The sequence below is a fragment of the Branchiostoma lanceolatum genome, chromosome 2, assembly GCF_035083965.1.
Source record: "Branchiostoma lanceolatum isolate klBraLanc5 chromosome 2, klBraLanc5.hap2, whole genome shotgun sequence".
NCBI classification, from domain to species: domain Eukaryota; kingdom Metazoa; phylum Chordata; class Leptocardii; order Amphioxiformes; family Branchiostomatidae; genus Branchiostoma; species Branchiostoma lanceolatum.
In genome coordinates this window covers 27,910,336-27,933,141 of record NC_089723.1, presented here as the reverse complement: position 1 = coordinate 27,933,141, position 22,806 = coordinate 27,910,336, and the positions used below count along the sequence as shown (strand labels likewise).

The window sequence follows — 22,806 nt, the reverse complement described above, 5'->3', positions numbered from 1 at the left end:
AATGCTTACTGTAATGCAGCTGCTTATAAAACAGAGACTAGACAATGTCCACCACCATAATGACATAGGAGTGTCTGTCAGCTCCATTTTGCAATTAACACATCATGACGATAAGCTTAAGGTTTCTGAGAAACAATCCATGAAGATATATGGAATTTAGACATAAGATTTAACATTAACTGCTGTGCGGTTTGCATTTCATAATGCCCAAAGTAGGGAGGCCAGTATACCCTTTCATTGATCCTTTTAACTGTCATTTCTACAGTTCCTAATTCACCACAGCTATTGGGAGGTTTGAGAATGGTGTTCTACATCCTGCTTTCACACCTACTTCCTTCTTATTCAGCGATCGGACTTACTATAACATGAAAACCACTTCTCTGTCAGGTTTACAGTTATCTTCATGAAATAATAGGATCTAATTGTGTAAAATGTGTAATGCATAAGACATACATGCATTACCTGGTGCTTTGAATATAAAGCATTATAAATCGGACAGAATTGGACATGATCATTTTAGCTGTGGATCATAAAGCAACATGTCTGGGTGTTCCTATTGATCTTCTAGAAACACATCCATGTACTAGTATTAAGGACCTCTTGTTGATTGGTGTGATGCTGTGATCCCATCAGTGCATGGTGGTATGTAGGGATTGTTGTTAATGACATGCATGACGTAATGGCTCCTGCAGTGTGCACAGGTTCTGGTGGTGGTGTGTCGTCTTCGTCGAGAGCTTGGATTCTACACATGGATCTCATATGATAGTATGGGAGCCGACATGTGATTTGATGTAACAAAAAATATATCCACCTGATTCCCTTGTGAGCTGTCATACTGTTCGTTCTGCAAATCATCTGGCGATACGGCCAACAGTACACCATGAGCCCTTGACATGGAAACAGGATTATCTGTTTGACACCTCTGGATGGTCTGATGTTACAAAACCTGTGCCGAGGGCTGTCCTCCCTGCCTCGGTGGTTCCCCTTGCGTCGCTGCCGTTTGCTGGTGGATTTCCGCTCCAGCCTCCTGACCCAGACCTGACGTATCAGGCTCGGGTTACGTCTGTGCTGTGGTGGGTAACCTTAGGATCAGCTCATGCCTCTTGTAAGCAACGACACGTTGCTAAGCTTAAGAGCTTTCTTGGTGTATTTTGGCACAAAACTGGTTACCCCGTGCTGTTTTCTGTCCTTCGTGATACCGACATGCTCGGGTCTTATAGCAGTGTCGTTGGATTATCCTCTGTCTTTACCCGTGGCCCCCCTATATTCTGGAACAACCTCTCTTTCGGTACTCAACCCTGTACGGCGTAGATTACTGCCATACCCCAACAGAGACACGTCACTGCTGCCTTCACAGGGAAGGAACGGTTTCTCCCCTATGGAAAGTTGTTTTACTAAAAGGCAAAGAAACAGCCTACGATCAGTGAATGGTACAAGAACTTACAAGACTCTTTCATACTTCAAAGATATGTTCAGTGCATTGTCTGACCATGGATCTTACATCTTCTCAGACCCTGCTTTGCATTGTCATACACCTGCTTGTTTACACCTTGACTCCTTACATTTCCAGCTTGACAGTATCTTAAGCTACACATTTTTGAAAAGTTACACTGCCCAAAGCAGGTATCATCATCCCTCCTGAACAATTCTTTAAGGCATGAAAGCTCTGTTATTAGCCAATAGGAAAGGGTTTAACATCATGTGGTTCTGGTCATTGCTCTGACAGTCACATGGTCCACTGTGATGTAACATTGGTTGTGATTGGCTGTGGGTGTGTCCATGCCCATGCTGTGTGGGCGGTGACACCCCTCCTCTAGCCAGCACACCTCCCCCTCATCTCAGGAGGTCTCCTCTCTGTCCTGCTCCTCTCACAACTCCTAGGAGGAACACAACAGTTTCAGAGAAAGTCAAAAGACGGAACTTCCGCTGTATTATGAACTATACAGTTTCCTGAGTTACATGTCCCAGTCTCTAATTTCTAAACAAAGGCCCTGGTGGGATTTATAGTAATCGTCATACTCTCACTAGTGCAAATCAGTACCATTACTCCCCAGATACATACACTGTATGTGTACCATGATACCATATGCATGATGCATTTCTGTCTCAGTAGGATCTACACATACCTCACTCCTTTAGAAACATGTCAACACTGAATATCGCCCTTCGAGAATGATTCCCGTAAGAGTGAGATGTGTTCTCGGAAGTGGCCCAAAACTCACATGGTTCTTGACATGTACCAAAATGCAAGTACACAGGAAATTTGAGAAGATCAGAATGACAGGTTGGTTTACACACCTCAATACTGGGAGAATCCTGCATGTTGGTATGCCCTGTCCCCCTGGTACGTGGAGTCTTGTGACAAGACAGCATCTGCCTGGGACTTGAACTCATCACCCAGGTAGCTATCCTGTTAACGTTACAAAACAGCGATACCATTATTTCATTATTTCTCACCATAAGATACAACCATTTTAGATTCCGTGCTTTTCTGGAAATTTATCATAATGCAATTCTGTACATGTTGGATTCAGTACAAGAAGCTGAACAAGAAAACAATTATTGACAACATTTATCATCTTTACAATGCACGGCTGAGTAGTTTGGAAAAAACACAACTAAAATACGATCCTTTTTTTAACTTCAACATTATGGAGTAAGTGCTCAGTATCTCATAACTCAAAGGTGATTACTAAATTATAAGAGTCCTGCAGGGCTTAGAGAAATGATAGTACTACATGTATTTCACCCACAATTTACACCAGCTAAAGCAATCTGCAAATTAATAAGAGCTCAGAAGACTGTCCAGGTTACCTGGGAGAGTTCCGGCTGGGACAGGCCTGGCTGGGACAAGCCAGACTGACCCATCTGGGACGGCTGGGACATGGACAGGTGACCCTGGGTCAGCGGACCCTGCGAGAACGGCTGGGAAGCGTCCTGAGGTTTTAGACACAAAAATACACATTGTCGATGTACTTTCTACTAATTTTTACAGCACTTATGATTGGTTTTGATTATTGAGAAACAACACGTTGCATTATTGTGAATTTAATGTAATTGAGAAGCAACACTGTGCAATACAAAATGTATTGTAAATTTTAATGTAATTGAAAAACAACATAGTGCAATATTGTGTATCGTCCTGCGTTTGTCTGAAGGTGTTCCCCTTTGACAGATATGACCTGGGCTCCATGTGACTTCCATAATCTCGAATAAAGAATGACGCTACTATACTCAAAATGGCATGCCTGATTGACGCATCTGTGCAAATGAATGCATATGATTTGATAACGTGATGTGACATTGCTAACCTGGCTGGACTGACTCTGCATGGAGTTGTAGCTGTTGTAGGTGTTCTTCTGTTGCCGCTGACCACGCCCACCCTTCCTGTTGGGCCCACGGTTTATAGGTGGTCTTCCTGAAATGACATATCAGGCACACTGTAGTCCTGTGTATGTCCAACATCTACTTCTTTCTTCAAAGCTCCACCATGTAGTATTTTGCCGCCAAAATTTGAAATATTCTAGATATGAGATATCTTGATGTAATTCACATTTACTACCACTTTTCGACATTTGTGTCATTATTTTACATTTTCAGCATAAAGGTTAGCACACAAACAAGACCAAGGCACATGCAAACGATCATAGCAATCCCTTGATAGAACACTAGTCAGTTCAAATCCGGAGGTTCAGTTTCCAGATTTCAAGGCGGCCATCTTGGAATTCGAATTTTCCAACTTTTTTTCTACTGAGTTTACAGTTAAGTTTCATATATCATTTGAAAGAGCATGACGTCCCGTACATTATGGTGCCTTTAATTTGGTCCTAACATGGAAAGCTATGAAGATATTCCTTTTAGAAAGTTGCCTAACCCATACTATCATTAGTTGGACCTGGCGACACAATACCACCCCAGACCTGGTTAGACTTGGCCCATACTGGCCTGATAGTGGACAGACAATGATCCACCCTAATGAATGCCATGCAAATGAGTAGAAAATTAGTCCTTCCACTCAGTTGAATACACTTGCATAATCACCAGATTTCCAGTACAATGGGCAGGCTTGAGTTCAATGGGCTTGGTGATTAGAGGTGTCATTGCCCACTGTGACTGGAACAATTAGCCCACAATTGTTTGTAAAAACCCAGGTGAACTCAATACTGCTGGATATGTAATAATGTACTGACCTAGGAGTACATCGTTCACACGCATTTTCAATCAATCATATCTAAAGTTGTGAACATCGCTGACTAATAATTTTTACATGACTACATTCATGATGAAGAGAGCTTTCAGCTCATACCACACTTGTAGGCAGAAATCTGATATTGCTGAAGATTCCAAATTGCTTCTGGATTTCCCAATTTGAACTGATCAGTGTTATAGCTTCTTGCTATTCAATCACAAACAAAAGCATGCTACCAAAAACACAATCATTTGGAGATGGTAAGCATTATAAAATGAAAGCAGATTAGTCCAAACAACATACAGCTCCAAAACATTGCAAATGCCAAGATGTTCCTTTTTATGACTTTGTCATCGAGCTTGATCATGTGTAATGGCTAACATACCTGGGACACCCTGGCCATAGTAAGGTCCAGGTGGGTGGGCTGGAGGCATGAACATGCCCACAGGGATGGGTAACGCCATGCCTGCTGCCTGGGAGTGTTCACTGCTGATCATACTCATCTGGTCGTGTGGTCGGTAGTAGTCATTACTGCCATAGCCTGGACCTGAGAAGGTCACACAAAGACGTGTTTTTGGTACATCATATGTGAATGTCATTACAGTGTGCTAAAAACTACATCTATGATGCTCAACATGGCACCTTCTGTTCTTAATGCTTGTGTCAATGGGATACATTATCTGAGAGAGCACCAAAAAGTGGTCACATTGGGCAGGTGGTCTTCGTGCAGAGATGGTCACTAGTTTTGACAGGTTTGACTGTGTATTGCATTCAAGCCCTAGTAATTATATATAAGCAGCTACATATATTCATGCCCAGCAGAAAAATATTGCCCTTTTATAATGACTGCAATTCAGTACAGATATACAAATACTGTAGAGAGAACATGGCTGCTTGACAACCTACCAGAGTGGAAATGTTGAAAGGAAGTGTCAAATAAAAAAAATAAATAAAAAATACCACAAGAGTGAATTCATGACAACAAGAACCCATGAGAAGACTGACCTCCATTGAAGGCTCCGGACCTGTCATACGCTCCCCCGGGGATGAGCGCCTCTCGTGCGTCCCACATAGCCGTGGACATGAAGCGCCCTCCTGGGTTGGTCGGGTTCACCAGCTTGCGCGGCTTGCTGAACTGAACCATGCTCTCCTTCAAGTTGTTCAGGGGGCCTTAAAAAAGCACAGGACAATTATTTTGTTTTGTTATGCATAACTAGTAATATAACACAGGTAGGTGCATTCTACCTTGAAACAACTCTGCCTGCTTTCATTGTACAATACGACATTGGGAATCTGTAACAACAAAACAACATACACAAACATCATATACATATATGACGTTAAAAGTAGCACATACCTTCTACCAGCACCTTCTGCTCCTTGTAATCCACCAGCAGGTTGTTCCACAGAGGTTGCTACAGGGAGAAAATGTACACAAGCTTCCAGTTGATACATTGGCAATAACCTGTACACATCAAGAGATCTCACTTGTACTTAACCACTGAAGGAAAAAAAAATTGACTGCTGTCCCAAATGAAAAGAACTGGTACAAATATCACTGACTTTAAGACTAGTGCCTGAACCACTGAAAAACAAAACTACAGTACAAAAGGGCCCAATCTCAGAAAGTCAGTGTAAGAGGGAATCAATGTATGTAACGGTACTGACTACTTAGTAACTAGTGACATTCTCTACACACTGTCAAGGTTTGAATATTCGTCAACAAGGTTCATGTAGTTGCATGGTTTTCAAATTATCATGAATGAAATAAGGTTGTTTCCTTACCTTGGACAAGACTTTGGGGTTCCCAACGATGATGATGCCATACCTGAAATCATGTACAAAAATGTCTGCTTGAACAAAACAACACATATTCGTGAAACCTCAGCTGTTGTGAATAAAAATCTTCATTGACAATCTATATCAAGAGATTCCCAAACTGCTACTTTTTACATAACTATTCCTGCTCTGACCTTGCTCTTGTCAGAGCGACGTTGAGTCGGCGGGGGTCATTGAGGAAGCCGATGCCCTGGTGCTCGTTGGCTCTCACACAGGACAGGATGATGAAGTCCTTTTCTCGCCCCTGGAATGCATCCACACTCGCCACCTCCACTTCCTGGGGACACAAGTCATCAACTATCAGCAGCTGACAGTAACAAACAGGCACCATGTAGGAATGGTGGGTCATCTTTCAACTTGGAAGCTACCTAATGCTACAAACCCCGAGCTTGCAGGAATGAAGAATAAAAGTGTATATCAATAGATATACACAGATTATGCTCATGGATAATTCTTCTACGTTTTGTGTGTATTGTTGTCTTTTATATCATTTCATTTCCACAAACTGCCAGACTGTGTGCCAGTTTGGAAATGTGACCGTAGTATAATGGACGCTACAAAGGGATTGTCATGATCACTTCACCCACAATCATACCGTGTCTGACTGACAACCAAGGGAATGCATGTCAGACAACACACAGGCATCATTGTAGTTTTCCTCACACATACCTAATAACACTTCCCTCTGTGGCCTTCACAATTCTTCATGGAAAATCCGACAAAATCAGTAATGTATCAAGTTTAAGACTACCTCTACCTCTACATGTTCATCCTCTGTCTATGTTTGAAATGACGAAGGGCTTGCTATGAAAATTTGAACATCCTAACTCTCTGAAACCTAATGCATTTTGAGGAGCAAATTTCAAATGGCTGCATCCTAATGTTGGCAGACACACTCGCCTCAACAACTGACAACAACTCGGTTGGCTACAAGGAAGAATTCTGGACACTACAGAAGAAACTGACCATATACAGCTTGGTGTGGAGCTGTCCGCCAAACTGCATGTACTGCACCACGAATGCCCTTTGACCTTCGTATGGTGTGATGATGCCAATCTGATCTGGCTTGACCCCCGCTCGCAGGAACTTGGTGGTGAGCTTTTCAACATTGGAGGCTTCAGTCCTGGTTGAAAAAGATAAGGTTTACCTTATTTCAAAATTATTGTAAATGCATTTAAGTTCACAGTGATTTAACTTCGCAGTAAGGAGAAAATGTGTTTGGTGATCTTGAGTTTGTGATAGTGCTATAGTCACATACTGCTACAGTATATAGCAACACAAGCCTTTACGGACAGCATGAGACTCAGAAACTATGTATCAGCAACTTGGTAAGGGTGCTATAGACGGACAGAACAGTCATCAGTCACATCATAATACTGTTTAATGTATAGTACGTACATGAAGCACTTAGACAAAGAGGTACATGTAGGCGTGCAGAAGACAGATCAAAGATTTTTGTGGTGGTTTTGAGTTTGCGGTTAAGAGATCGCAAACATAAAACCACTATGAACTTAAATGCATTTGAATGAGCAACTGAATGAGTGAGTGATTAGTGAATGAGTGAGTGATTGAGTAAACAGTCAGTTTCTGGCAGGCAGCACATCCTCACCTGTTGAGGTAGGATGTTCCTGAGCTGGCAATCTCCTCTTGTCCACTGGTGGCATAGAAGAACATGGGCTTGTCAGGCTGTGGCCAGGGGAAGTCCAACCCTTTCTTGGTGCGTTCAGCTGCAAGGTAAAGAACAAGGTCTGTATCAAAGACTGTAGAGTTCATCTAAAGATGGTGTTTCCCAATCAGATCAGAGCCAGACTGGAAATTCTATATTGTCATACCCAGCATGACTGTGGACTTTTAGGTCTTTGGTTTAGTCGTGGAGATTTTGTCAAAGTGTAACAGGAAGAAGTTATCAATCAAGCTTTTAAAAGCATAAGCTGCTATCAATAGTAAAATGACATTTTTACAAATTGCTCAATTGCTTTCTGGCCACAGCAATTCTTTGCTCTTTGCTCCTTGTTTAACTTTCAAACCTTGAATTCATTTATTTTTGTAAAGATTCAATTTCGCTGTGGGGGCAGAAATGAGGATTTTACAGTGTTTGATGTTTGAGGTTGATGCAAAAACAAACGTACAAAAACGCATATTCACAGTGTCATGATTTGGTGTAGAGGCACTGTGAAAATAAAACCACTCCGAATATTTCAGGATTTTTAGTACACTATCACTAGTCCTTGCTGCATGATCCTGGTAATGACTTACCAGCAGTTACCCCGTTCTGCAGTGACCCTTCATAGAAGATGTTGGAGGGGAAGGCGCTGAGAGCAGGGTGCATGCGGTACTGCACCTGCAGCCTGATTGGTCGAATGCCGAGGACAACCAGCCGTTCAAACAGGGACTGCGACAGTCCCGCCCGTGCTGCCTTTTTGCACATAACCACAGGGCCCAGCTGGCAGTGATCTCCTACAAGGATCAGCTGTAACATTTCAACATGTCACAATTAGGCATTTGAATCTTTTAAAAATATCATCATTGAGCAGAGTTAATAAAAAAAAACTATTGTTATTAAAAAAGATATAGATATACTTTTTAACAACATTATTCATCAATTGTTTTCAACACAGCTGAGAGAAAAAAGTTGCAAGCTGTACAAAGCGATGCAGCAAAGTAAAAATAACATTGACTGACAAGCTAGAAATGAATAGTTTGTACATGTTGGACACACTGCCACCACTGCCTCCTTCAAAAGGAAACTCACAGATTACATATTGACCCTGACCTTTATATGTATAATTTTGCTATTGATGGTTATTCTGTCCTTGTCAAAACCTCAATACTATTTGTCTTTGTCAGCAGGCCTAGGGCTAGTCCTTTGTAAAGGCAGCCACGGGCTTGTTGGGCAGCAATGGCTATGATCCTGAACAGCCAAACCAATAAATAAATTGTAAATGTTGTGTCTTAATTTCTTCATTATTATACAGGGATCTCCCAAAAGAATGGAACAGTGACACTCCTCCATCCTGTTCTAGTCCCAGCTCCATCCTGTTGATTTTCGGGTATTTCTTCCAATTTCTTCCCGAGCCCGCCTGTAATTTCACTCAAAACTCGAGATTTCATTAAGAAGACAAGATGCAAAGCTTAAGTTGCAGGAAATGACTTCCTATTGTACATGTGCTGTTCTCCTCTAAAGGGGTGTGCACACCCCCCTCCTGACCTCCCCCCTCAGCGACACGTATCCTGTGCTTGGTATCCTCCCCCCATCCTGCTCTATATTTCTGGGGAGATACCTTAATTTTGTACTACCAATGCTGTGTTACCTGCTTGCAGCCCAGGATGATGGGCACCATGCACTCTGGCTCCGTGGCCTGGGTGCTCTCGTCCACCAGGACCGTGCGGAACTGGAACTTCTGCAGCCGGGGGTCTCCCGCGCCCACACAGGTGCAGCAGATCACGTCTGCGTGCTGGGACAACACAACACCTGTCAGTCTTCTTCAACTATGGCTAAGGTACAAAACGTAGATGGAGTTTCCTGTAGTTGCTATTCACTTTAAACCTATAGATATCACTGTCATGACATGGAGACTGACAATGTTACTGTAAACAGGTGGAGTATGCAACACAAATGATGTGAACAATGGAACATTCAGGGCTCAAAATACTGTACTTTATTTCTGTTTTCTGGAATACCTGATTCATTATACTGAGCCTCTATTCTTCTCCCATGCCAACTTATAAAATGTTGATGTTTTTTCTGTTATCTCAATAAATTCCTCTACGTATCAGAAATTGCAGACTGAAGGTGGCATGGGTATTTCAAGTCCTGAGCACTGCATAAGTTTTTTGTGACTTGCCGTTAATGTTACATCTTGCAACTGCAAGATGAATGATTTAAACAGACCTGTAGGAGTTCACGTTCTGCGTTACGCTTGAGCGTCCGGTACCGTTTCTCGTCAGCTGATGAAAGCTCCCCAGTCTCATCCTTCAGCTGCTGCAGCTTCTGCAGCTCAGGTAGGCTGGATGGGAGGAGGACCAGTCAAAAAGAAAAAAAATGTATCATGCCTTTACTTCAAACTTTTACAACAATCAACATAGCAGCACAATGGTACGCAATGTAGACAGTAATGAATAGCGTTGATTTTTTACAGAATATGTTAAAAGCAAAACAGCATTAGATCAATGAACAAAACTGACCAAGATTTATATAAATCCACAGAATTAAAAAGTTTCATACATAAACAACCTTTCTCAGACAATGAGTGTTGATCAGAACAGTATTAATCTAGGTATTCAAGAACTCTAATGGCTCTCGAGAAATTTTGTGTCTGTTTATGTAGTCTATGACATGGTTTTGAGTTTATTTCTATACCCAAAGTGTGTGAACATCATGATATCAAGGGAAGTAATTTTACATAAATCATTCCGTAAGTAAAGTTATTGAATTTCTTACAGTTTTCCTGATGTAATAGACAAAAAATTGTCTCAATATTGTAAAGAATGGGACGTCTATCCCCCAATTCCACATAGTGTAGTTGAATCATTCCTTACTGGTAGATCTAGGGCCATTGGGAGGGATTTGCATGAATATCCATAACATCACAAGGATAAATTTACACTAACTTCCCCAGACCCTCAGAGAAATAGAACTTCACAAAAAGTAGCCAATAAGAGCTATGTCCAAACTAAAGAAAGGCACAAACAAACAAAGAAACAAACAAGCAAATCAACAAACCATTCTGACCTCTCCATGTTACGGATCTGGTTATGGAGTGCGAGGAATGACACTGGGGAGTCGATCGCCTCTCTGCTCTTGGCACACAGACGCACGACCTTTAACCCCGTCTTGTGGATCTTCTCGGTCAGCTGATCCACTGCTATGTTGCTGGGGGCGCAGACCAGGATCTGGCCGTTGTTCTGCTTAGCCAGGTGATACACAATGGAGGCTGATGTCACCGTCTTTCCTGTACCAGGTGGGCCCTGCAGAAAAAAAATCAGCATGTTAGCAAATGTCAAGTATCTGACTGAGTTTACAGCTGATGCCAGCAGTAGTACTGAGTCAATACTGACTGACCATAGCATGACAAGTTTGGATGGTTTCTTGTAATGCAAAATTTTCTTCTTACGTGCACATTTTCCTCTATCAGAATCTTCACTACAATGCATCCTATGACTTCTGGAGGAATCATGCAAATGTGACTGGTGAGACATTCATCGCTTATCATTATCCCTGTTTGTTCCTCATTGGAAGGAAAAACATGAGATGACCTAGCCTGATCAGGCAACATGAAAAACTGATGGATCATGGGAACGCACTGAAAATGGGAATCGTGGGAATTCTTACTTCCAGAGGACAATTAAGAGCTTGAGGCAGGCCTGCTATCAAGAGAAGCACATTAAGTTCCATCATGGCTGATGATCAAGAGATAATTTGGGTTCAACTTGGTAGTAACCTCCACAGCTAAATTAGTATAAAAACCTGCTAGTCATTTGAATGGAAACTGGATAAAATTTAGAAACAGTCAGATGTTTCAAACAGCATGTGCTGTCTTTCATCAGCAACTTAACAAGAAACTGGAGTTTCCAGACTTTAAACCATAAGTCTGAATTGATATGAGGTGAAGACAATTTCAACATATTCCCTATAGGTTTGTAATCGTATTGGCCATCAGTACCTGGATGAGGCTAAGAGGCCTTTGCAGGACAGTTTTGACAGCGTAGACCTGTGAATGGTTGAGTTCAGGCAGCCCCGGAGCTGAGAAACGCTTGGGCAGCTGAGTTTTCATCACCACGTCCTCCACCTCGTGCCCCAGCAGCTTGTGGTAGATGTACCCTGACACTGACGTCTCATCCACTGCAAAAGTCTTCATGGCAGCCTGCATTCTATAGTGGAAAAAAAATCAAAACTTTCAATGAAAACTAGTGTAAAATTATTAGTTTTATTTCCTATCAGGGTGAACAAATTTCTCTACATGTACATCAACAATCGTCTCTGCGTCAACAATTGGTTTCAATTTTCTCTGCATCAGCAATGATTTCTTGCTTACTCTTTTTCTGTCTTAAATATAGTTTTTTCCATTTTTTTCTTTCATTTCCGACCACTGCCTAAAATTGGTTCTTATCCATCCTGGAGATACACGTACAACAAAATAGTTGTAGCAGATTCGTTTCTTACTCCAATCTCTTATAAGATCTACTGTGTCGCCCTTTCATGCCACATACCCCGTTGAAAAGATTTCTGATTATCAAACTAAATCTAACATTGAAACATAAAATGAGTATGTAGTGATGTACTGATGTAGGAACAGCACCTGTCAAACGAGGTTGACTTCCAGACAAAGTCAATGGCAAACATGTGGGTCATATCAACAGGTGCTCCAGCGTTACTGCGCAGCTCGATACACACATCTTCTGTGTAGTTATCTGGTACCTACAGACATAACATAACATCCAAATTACAAAAATAAGACATAACAATGTAAGCAATACAGAAAGATCTGTTAGAAGCACAGGTGAACAGAACAACATCTTTTAAAAATAGCAAAAAATCTCTTTCTTACTAAATCAAACAGAGGATGAAACAGCACTTCAGGACTTGCCCAAGGAAGCTAACTCACACAATCAGATTCTAGAATCAATTCTTATTTCAAACTAAATACTCTTATGGTTTAGAGGTTGTAACAAATAACTGTACTGCAAATCTCAAACTTTTTCAACATATGCATGCCTATTGTAAGTCTCAAAACATTTTCAAAATGTTTTAAAGTTTGTGGCTTTTGCGAAGATTTATTCGGTCCTCCATAACTGTTACTATTACTAGTACTGCAACTCAAAGACAGCAAAAACTTCATTTTAACGTTGCCACAAAATCTTAAGTGCTGTAACATAACTGAATTCACAGTACCTTGACGACATGTCCAACCTCCTTCCACTTTGGCCCCAGCTCTCCTTCGTACCTGATGCGCAGCTCGTCTCCAGGCATCAGGCGCATGTCGCTGTCAGTCTTCGGCATGGTGAAGTACGCCAGCCGCTTCTTGTTCAGACCCAGGTCCCAGCGCACTGTTATATTGGAGTGGGTCTAAGGAGGGATAAAACAGAAAAGGAGAGAACTTTTAAGTAAGAATGGGGCATTCTCAGGCTTCCTAAGGGGAAACATTGCTGTCAGACAGATCACAATTGAAGACTGGCCACATTCGACCTACATGTAGTAGCATCCTTAGAAAATCAATTTTATTCTTGTCAGATGATCTGCTCCCCAGGGTAAGGAGGCACATCGCCTGGGCATAGAGGCGCAGCACCCTTGTTCCCGTCTTTATAAAAAGCCCTTTGTTGATCTTAATGATTGGTTTCAAAAGAGGAAACTTGGACCAGTTCTAGGCAGTATAAATATAAAATCCTCATGTAAAGTCATACTTTCTCTAGGATATTTTTCTGTTTTACACTCCACTTTTCAAGGTTTATGAACAAGCTGTATCATCCCATACCTGAGACTCCTTCAGCTTCCTGTCATAGTCCGCCTCTAGCTTGACAAGAGGGCCCAGGATGTTCTGGTACTGGTATGCGTCTTCATATCGCAGCAGCACGGCCTGGGGTTCCTCATCCACACCGGGCTTCTCCAGGTCCTCCAGGGTGGCGTTAGGGTTTTCCTGCAAGGCATGCAGGTAAGCACATAATGAACAAGATCACAGCATGTCCATGAGCAAAGATACGAAAACCAGAAGTTCTCATGCAGTACCAAGGTTGACCACCAGGAGGCCCCAAATCAGCCTTGACCGTCAGGTCCACAACACCTACCCACAAACCAAATGTCATCGCAATCAATCAAGAAGTTCTTAAGATATTGCGCTGGAACCGCACGCACACCAACAGGCCCAAAACCCATTTCACGAATTTCAATCAGAGATGGCTGGCTTTCTATCAGAAAAGGTGGGGAAGAAATACAGTATCCTACATTAGCAGGCAAATGTTGCTTGCTCTGCAGGAGATCTTACCTTCCAGATCTCCTCCAGCTTGTTGATCTGCTGTGCCGTGATCTGGCGAGCGCGCAGCTGCTCGTGTTCGGAGGGAACCTTGACCAGCCAGGGCAGGAAGCAGCGGTCCTGGATCAGGGGCTGCCACTGGGTCTGGTCCCAGTTCATGTCCTTCAGGTTGGACTGGGTTGCACATGGTTGCCTGTGGTCGGGAGGTGGTTGTTCAACAGATACCGTAAATTCATGTATTTTTGTAGGCACTAAATTTCGTGATAGGAGTTTTTTGTTGTGTTTTATGTTTGTGGTGAAAAGAATTTTGCAGTACAGTAGTAATACCTTGGAAACACATATTCAGTGTCATAGATTTGCAGTAGATTGGTGTCCTTGAAAACCCAGAAACATTTCAAAATTCACAGAACCTAGACATACATTGTCATACACATCCAGTAAACTAGTCATAGAAACAGGTCGTTCACATACATGTAACATTTGGACACTGCCTAACCTCACTTAAACCTTGCAACATTCTACAACTTCCAAGCAGGCAATCATGACAAAGTGCTTGTTGAAACGATACCTACCGACACAGAAGCACCACTACTGAGTCGGCCTTGGCGGGAATAAATCCCAGGAGGAAGACGTTCCTACAGCCGCAGTTGTAACACTCCAGCACGGTCTCTCCCAGCGCACCGTCCTTGTGCAGGGTCACCTCTTTGTGCTTGGCCCTCACCAGGTGGTTGATGATGTGGCTAATACATAATAATCCAACATAAACATAATTCAATTTTATTTAAGTTTTATCACATACAATTTAATACACAGATCCCACCTACATGTACATGTATACTTCCAACAAAATGAGTCTACTACTGTAACTGTCTTAATTTAACAACATGGATCATTTTAGGCAATACAGCTGCTGATGTTTTCAATGTGATGTTCCATTTGTTTGGCAAGGCTCGAAATACCACTTAGCACAGGTAAAATTGGGGATATGCAGGCATTTCAGATGTTTTAACATCCCTGAGCCTAACCTACAACAGTCCATGTGCAGGGTAATTAAAAGTATGTGGATTTTTGTTAACTGTGCTGTTTGTTACAACTTGTGAAATGTTAAATAAATAATTACAACGATTCCTTTTTGTTAACTCTGCTGTTTGTTACAACTTACAACCAGTGAAAAGTTTAATAAAGAGCAAAAGTGGTTTCTCCATAGTTTCCATTTTGATCCATGCTCACAAAAAATCTAATTTTCCAGCAGAGCGGTAATATCTGTCTGGTGCAGGAAAAACCTATTTGGAGCCCTGATAGACCAATCCCACAACCCCACCCACCTCTGTCAAAACGTAGAAATGCAAAAAAAATTAATAAAGATGCACATACATTTCATGAACATGCACCTACTCTCTCATTGGTTTAACTGCTAATTGCCATGCTGTCATTGGTTGAAATGCTAATTGAGATGGACAATCAGGATCGGTTTGTTGGCCCTACCTGCCAGACGTGTTGCCACGGCCGTTACAGAACCATTTCTTGCACATCCCACACATCACCACACAGTTGGGGTCGTGGATACCACAGAACCTGTAGGAGGAAGACACAATACAAAATCACTTATTTAATACAAAATATATCAAGCGACTGGATAAATTGCCTTTAAAGGAATACACTAGGAGAGACAGTGCTTAAGTGAGGCTGTAGGAATGTCTTTGTTCCTGGTGTTTATTCTTTGGAGAGTTTCAGTTACTTAATTTATTTTACATTACGTAATTTTCAACCTGGATGTCTAACCTTCATGAAAACATCCCCTACTGACTTACATGTAGATATAGATGGTCTCATCAATTCATCCTCCTTGTCTTTTTGAAGAATGTAGGACAATCCTTTTTCATTTCTGTTGCATTATCTTAGTGTTCAAGATACATATACAATGTATGCACTACAACAGAAACTAGATGTGAAAACTGGAAGTTCTGCTGCAGTACCATAGAAAGACACAAGGTCCATAATCAAAATTGTCCTTTGTTTTGCCAACACCTGTCCACATATACCAAATGTCATCAAGATCTATCCATAACTTCACAAGTTATGCTGTCAATAAAGACACTCACAAAAACACCCATCCACCCACAAACGCCACCAGAAATATAACCTTAACCTCCTTGGTGAAGATAATTAGCTTTCCCAAACACTGCTATTCTTATATTCAGCCTGCCAAGTGTCAACATTAAAGAATTATCAACATGCTATTTAACATGTATCTTACAAAACAGCTCGCAAAATCTTCCATAACCGAACAAAATTGATACATCGCTTCCACCTTACATTTTGACATTTGACATTTGGGGAGTCAGACACATGAAAACTGAACTTGCATACAGAATACAAATCGGGACTGGCACAATGGCACATTCTGTACATGCAGGATTTTGCAATGGCTTTCTTCGAATATTCTTGCCGCCGAGACAGTAGAAAAAGAAACCAAAAGATCATTTAGGAGCAAACACAATGTATGTGTTCCAGAATAGTGTGTGTGAACTGTAACTTACTTGCAGGCATGATTTGGCAGGTCCTTGGTGTAGTAAGTGTCCTCCTCTTCCTCTTCCTCAAAGTTGAGTTCCCCCATAGCCTGAGTGGCAGCCCCAATCCCATCATCCAGCCCATTCTGCAGGGAGCCATCTTGTCCATTCACCTACAGGAAAGTCAGGACGTAGATTCAAAGCCTTCGTCCACATACCGTTTACCAAAAGGGTGATCCTCTGCCCAAGACAGGCAAAATGGGCTGTGCTGATCCAAAGAAGCAATCAAAAGCACAGATCAAATGAATTCTGAAATGAATCTGTTGGTCAGATCTTTTGTTTGGTAAAAGGATAACTAGATCTAGAGTTATGGCCTGAAAAAAAAATGTTTTGTTTATATTTACCCGACTGACCCTACAGAAACCTGCCGACCCTGGCCTTTGTTGTGTGTTGACCGCTGGCAAGGGGCATATAATTTTCAACCTGACATTTGAGTGATGAAGATGTCTTACACTTGATGTAAGAATGAGTAGTGGACATTGCACTTCCTTTATTCAATTTCTCTCAGTGTAAATACAATATGATGTTGAAAATACCAGTGCCCTGATGCAGTTTTATTAATATACATTCAATTTGTTTGATTATCTGTATTTGTTGGATAACGTGGAATGAAATCTTTAAGAAAGAAAAGAAAGAGAATGGCGATCTACCAACGCTATTTTTTCAGGACTGTAACCAGCTACGCAACATTTGTTTTCTTAGGCCAACTCCATCTCCTTTTCCTGGGCTTTAAGCCTTATCATAACTCACCCTAACATCGTACCTCACCCATCTCACCATTACCCCAATGAGGCCACCTGCTGGATGGGAACCCAAGGCCTTTGGGAGGCACTTGCTGACGTTCTAATGGTCTGCTTCCTGGATCATCATTCTTTATACCAATCAGGTTGACAGTACTTAATTACATGTCTTTGTGATGAACGTACATACCTGCAAACTTATTAGCTGGTGTGCTATGCTGAGGGGCAGTTATACTGTTTGACCAATCCATGCTCAGATTTATAAACTAATTACAGTAGGAGCCTCATCTTGGCTATCAGCTGCTATATCTCAGCAACCGTTGGTCTGATATGCAGGAAATGTACATATTTTGTTTCCACAATGATGATGTAAAACTCAAGCCACAATTCCAATATCCTTCCCCTGTCACCCAGAGGCATAGACGTGTACTTTTCATATATTTTACGTCATCTAATATTTGTAGGGTTTATAAAGAGACAATGAAGGAGAAAATTCATATCCTGCCTGTTCCTAGTACTATAGAAGGTTACATTATTTCAAAATGTTGTGTAAGTTGGATTCTTATCAAAATATTTGCAATTCTGTAATTTCCAAAATCCTGTTTTTTTGGGCAAGTCTCAAATTATTATCTTTTTTTTCTCTCAAATTGTAGATGTCCTTTTTGTCATTTCCCTGAGATAGAAATACGTTTAAGCATTACTAGTTTTAGGAATTGTAAAGAATAACATTGTATATACACCAGGGCTCGAAATTCATTTTTGGAGATAGCCATAGGTACACTGGTGCATCCAACCAAAAAAATTAGGTGCACAGGAAGAATTTGGGGTGCACCACATGAAATAAAGTTGAATGTTAGCAAAACATAATCTCAAAGTTAAACACTACTGCCTCTCGTCTGAACATCAACCTGTAATTCTATAGCTACAAAGTATAACTTCCAAAATTTCAAACAAGCAATACATTCCATAAAGTACAGCAAAAGGTTATATTCCTTTTTCTGATACTTACATTTCAAGAATATTCTGTAGGATAGTGTACAATTGTATTTGTACCTTTACCCTATAGACTAAGTGTAAAAAATATCTAGGTGCACCAGTGCACCCAGAGTCAAAAATTAGGTGCACAGCTCCAATTTTGGGTGCACAAAGGTGCACAAGCACCCACTATTTCGAGCCCTGTACATGTAATACAGCACACATACATAGCAGTGAAACATGTATGCATGAATCTTGTACCATAATCATGAACATTTTGGTTTTTGTCATGTTGTGCTGCCATAATTTGTTCACAGATACATCATTTGGGGGACAAAAAAATGGATGAGAACTAATAAATAGAGGAGTAAAAAAATACCCCTTCCTGCTTGTAATACATGTAGTTATATCCTTATTTTGACCAACTAAATGTGATTTAACATGTTAAAAACATGGCATGTTGAAATGACTTTTTTAATCAAAGCCAGTGATTCAATCTGCAAGTCACATTAAAATGTACCCAGCATCACAAGTCCCAAATCAATGGTCTGAGCCTGACATATACAAATGTCTGTATGTTAAGTACCATGGACAGACCATACAGCTATGACAAGATCCCCCATTAGCCATGCACTGATTCTCAATGTAGATATTGTTAGATATGTATCCTGGTGAACATGTAGACACAAGGCTAATCCCATTTGCTTTACGACAAGTTCGAGCCACTGATAAAGACACCGGCTTGTAATGATGTCATTGAGACATTGTTGTAACCTTGTGGCTTTAGAGCATCTCTGTTGCCAACATGACCATAACTAAAGCTTAACATCCATATCGGCTGTCAGTGTTTCAAACTGTTAACTGTACGGCAAGGAAGACGGTAGATTGTACGCGAAGATTTAGTCATAAAGGGCTCACCTTCCTGGCCATGTTCAGCCTAAGCCATCACTGGGCTCTCGTCAGCAGGTAATACAACGAGGCCTGAGGAGGCCCCCACAAAAAAATGATGGAATTCCCCAGACCTCAACATTGCCAATTCAACTCCTGTTGGCACTCCACTGGCCTTACAGCAAGACACATGAATCAAACCCCTGTCCTTCTGGGCAAGGCAACTGAGACAGCCTACATTTGTATATTACAATGTAGATTGTTGAATTAAGCTGGGTTAGCCTATGTGTTGACAAAGGGGCCAACCTCACTGGTCAAAAAGACTTTTTAACGATTTAAGGAATACCTGCTTTCTTGGAAGGCAACATTTGCAAGCAAATGCATTAAATTTCTCTCCCCAACAATGACCTGAGTGTAAAAATGGATAATTCAGACAGTATTCATTCCAAATTATATATACATGTACTGTACCTTACAAAATGCATAATAAATGTTAAAATAATAAAATCTTTATTTACTTTTTTTAAGCCTTTTGATTAGCTACCGGTATGAAATTCCAGATTCAAGTTGATGAGAGGCAGTACTAATTATAAGGTTTGAAATAAGATTTTGCTGACATTGTACTTTATTTTATGTTGTGCACTCAAATTTTTTTCGTGCACCTAAATCTACATGTTAGGTGCACTACTGCCACTAGAGCACCCATTCCCCGACTGAAGTTTGTATTCATTTACTAATAAACATGTCTCAACCAATTCAAAGCTTTACTGCTTTTATCACCTTGGCATAGAAGCACACTAAATATCCATTTAATGGAGAACAAATACATTATTAGTATTATTACTATTTTACATGATCATAAAAAACATGTTTGTAACTTTGGTTGGTTGAACATTATTTGATGTGCATCATGCAAATCATGATGTCATTTGCATCATCAAGCTACAGCAAGAAAATCCAGTATCCGTCCTCGGGCGGCCAACAAAATCCTCGGGAGGGCGGGGCTATACCAAATCCACATAAACTTGCCCCGCCCATCCTTTAACTATTACTTGTTTTATTCCCCGATGGCCATGTTGGATGAATTATATGGATGACATCCCCAAAATAGATGCAAGCGAGCGAATTAAAATAAGAGTTTGGCAAAAAAAGTTCATTATGAAATCAACGTGGTCAGGAAGGTTGAAATGAACACAGAGTATTGTATGCCAAATAATAGATTCTTCATTTTTGTTCTTTCATATCTTCTTCTTTGACTTTGGAATTGAATTGGCATTCTACGACTTTAGCATCCGTTTTCCGAAATATTCTTTCTTGCAATTAACGGCATATATCGGCTCATTTTGCAACTGCTTTGTAAGAATTACAGTCAAGTCAATTTTTGTGTGTGTGGAAACAGACAAAAATTGATGCGCACGCGGACGTCATCCATACAATCGAATCAACATGGCCAATGTTACTACAGTAGTATGTACTGTGCCATGCTTGAGTGGCCACTTCTGAGAAACAGTTTTTCCCACACACCCTAAAGCTACAGGTAGTTTGTGCTGCACAACTAATCTCCAAGCAGATTTACCGCAGGGAAGACAGTATCCATGGGCCTAAACAGAATCCACTGGCCAACAGCAGGTTGACACTGAAAGATCTGCTTGGGGACTACTTCTCAGCCCCTATCTGTCCAGGGCTCTACATGGCTCTTCCACCAGAGCTTGGGAATATCACATGCACGTGTGTAATATAAGTCGGCAGAGCCATTAAAAAAACATCAATAACAGGCCTAAGGCCAGCGTAGGAATCCCAACATTAACTCATGCATGCATGCATGCAAAACAGAAAAAACAAGAATGTTGTTTCATGGGAAATATTGATCATGTCCACTTTGACAATGTAGCGCAGATCAAAGGTGAACCTCTGTCAATCAAGGCTCAAAGTTTAATGAGTTTGAACGTCTTTTCGTCCATGACATTTGTGTTATGAAACCAATATCTCGAGCTTACTACGTTTTCAGATCCCCGCCATCAACCTGCCAGACTGATCAGTTGGAAGGCTGTTACCAATGCAATCTAGTCCGGGTACTGATCAAATATCTAGTCTGTGTGACACAGACTTTGGCTCTTCAGAGACGTTTTAACAGTCCCTTTTCTGCCGAGTTTGTGTACTTTTTTTTTTGGTGAATTTCTCGTTTTATACTTTCAATCATTATTGAAAATTTCTCACATGATTCTATCTATGTGGGACTAACTTTGGACCCGGGCGAAGCCAACCTTTCCATCCTGCCAGACCAACTTTTGACCCAGGTCAAGCCAAGTTTCCCATCCCACCAAACATTTCTTTGTAAATGTTTAGACTTTCGCGATGATTTGGTGGTAGCATCTTCACCAACTTAACACTGCAGCAAAAATGTTTGTTCTGTCTTGTGCCCACCTGCCCCCTTATTTCAACCGCAAACTAAAAACCACTGCTAACGCTCCATTCCCTGCATACCACGAAATTGAATTCCCACAAACTTTAAGTTAAAGGCATTTACAGTGCAACATATTTCGCCTCACATCCTGTCACTCTACCATATCAAAGTAACTACAGACACACAAAAGGACAAACACACAGACCGAAAACAGCACCTCTGTTTTCACGGAGGTAAAAAGCAGAACAACTTCAATCAAAACCACCCTGGAACAAGTTCGAACAACCCATGGCCCATAGCTGCAAATCATAAATGCAATAGCCTATGTTACACAATCTCTCGCCGTTGGGGGCTTATAACATTTAGGCCTCTTCTGCGAGACTGAAAGCCTGACCGATGGGAGGGATGCTCAAAGCTTGATATAGTCAGGCTACGAGCAACTACCTATGACTTACGTAGAATTAAGCTGTTATTTATGCCTTACGGAAAAAAGGCCTGCAGACTGTCCTGATACAAACACTGTTACAACATGGACTGCTCTTTCTTCCAAATTGCTAGCACTACAAAAACATATAGTAGTACCACATGATCAGAGAAATTCACAGCTAAGCCCAGGATACACCAACAAGTGCAGCTTGACAAAACAACGCCCTTCCTCCCTGCGTGGTCTACTCCGGTATAGGACAGTTGTGCCGTACCTCATCAGAACCGGAACTGTGCAAGATTTGTCCAGATGCAACGTGCATGAACGTGTGGACTAGTTACAACACGCCTTACGTCCAATCGTTCTCCCCATATCATGCCCTGAAGAAAAAGACAGTAGCCTAGAGAAGGCGCCATTGTTTAGCATACCTGACTGTGGAAATTTTGGTGCTCCAGTTGACTTGCCTGACTCTGGGTTTGAGTCTGGGAGGGAAGGGTGAAGTCCGTGAAGTCGAACTCGGTCCCTTGCGTGTCCGCTCCCATAAGCAGGTCGTTCTCCTCGGTCTCTAGGAAAGTTAGCGACTGAGAACTCGGTCCATACGCCTCGACGCTGCTCATCTTTGTGTCTCTTGTCTTTCTACTTATATACAAAAAGCGTTACTTTGTGTAGATATTTACAAAACGACTAATTTTCTGGAAATACACGAGGAAATATCGAAAAGAACTAAACGAAACCGTCACAGATTCCACGACACTCGCGCCATTTTCACACAGATTGATGATGCAATTGAATATTGGGTAAAGGGGAGAC

The 22,806-nt window shown here is 41.3% G+C and overlaps 1 protein-coding gene across 2 annotated transcripts; it reads right to left on the bottom strand.

Annotated features, from left to right (window-relative positions):
* Positions 1 to 388: 388 nt before the first annotated feature.
* Positions 389 to 22,768, bottom strand: LOC136428370 (regulator of nonsense transcripts 1-like). 2 transcript variants are annotated; one of them, XM_066417822.1, is made up of 24 exons: positions 22,425 to 22,768; positions 16,536 to 16,678; positions 15,481 to 15,570; positions 14,568 to 14,735; positions 14,008 to 14,188; positions 13,501 to 13,662; positions 12,921 to 13,094; positions 12,328 to 12,446; positions 11,692 to 11,899; positions 10,752 to 10,996; positions 9,921 to 10,035; positions 9,340 to 9,483; positions 8,285 to 8,498; positions 7,638 to 7,755; positions 6,995 to 7,151; positions 6,163 to 6,305; positions 5,975 to 6,017; positions 5,547 to 5,604; positions 5,195 to 5,359; positions 4,575 to 4,736; positions 3,312 to 3,418; positions 2,815 to 2,937; positions 2,299 to 2,410; positions 389 to 1,877 (listed from the first exon to the last, which is right to left on the bottom strand). In XM_066417822.1, the coding sequence occupies exons 1-23, from the start codon at positions 22,611 to 22,613 to the stop codon at positions 2,300 to 2,302; spliced, it is 3,339 nt and encodes a 1,112-aa protein (XP_066273919.1). In that variant the 5' UTR covers positions 22,614 to 22,768; the 3' UTR covers positions 389 to 1,877; position 2,299. The 2 variants fall into 2 exon arrangements, with proteins under 2 accessions (XP_066273919.1, XP_066273920.1); XM_066417823.1 differs by having other exon boundaries at positions 10,761 to 10,996.
* Positions 22,769 to 22,806: the final 38 nt, after the last annotated feature.

Excerpts from the sequence above, each read along its gene's own strand:
- LOC136428370 (XM_066417822.1), bottom strand. The coding sequence starts at position 22,613 with ATGAGCAGCGTCGAGGCGTATGGACCGAGTTCTCAGTCGCTAACTTTC. Across the intron at positions 9,484-9,920 it reads CAGAACGTGAACTCCTACAG|CACGCAGACGTGATCTGCTG; the intron begins GTCTGTTTAAAT and ends GTGTTGTCCCAG. Across the intron at positions 5,605-5,974 it reads ACCCCAAAGTCTTGTCCAAG|CAACCTCTGTGGAACAACCT; the intron begins GTAAGGAAACAA and ends TTCTCCCTGTAG.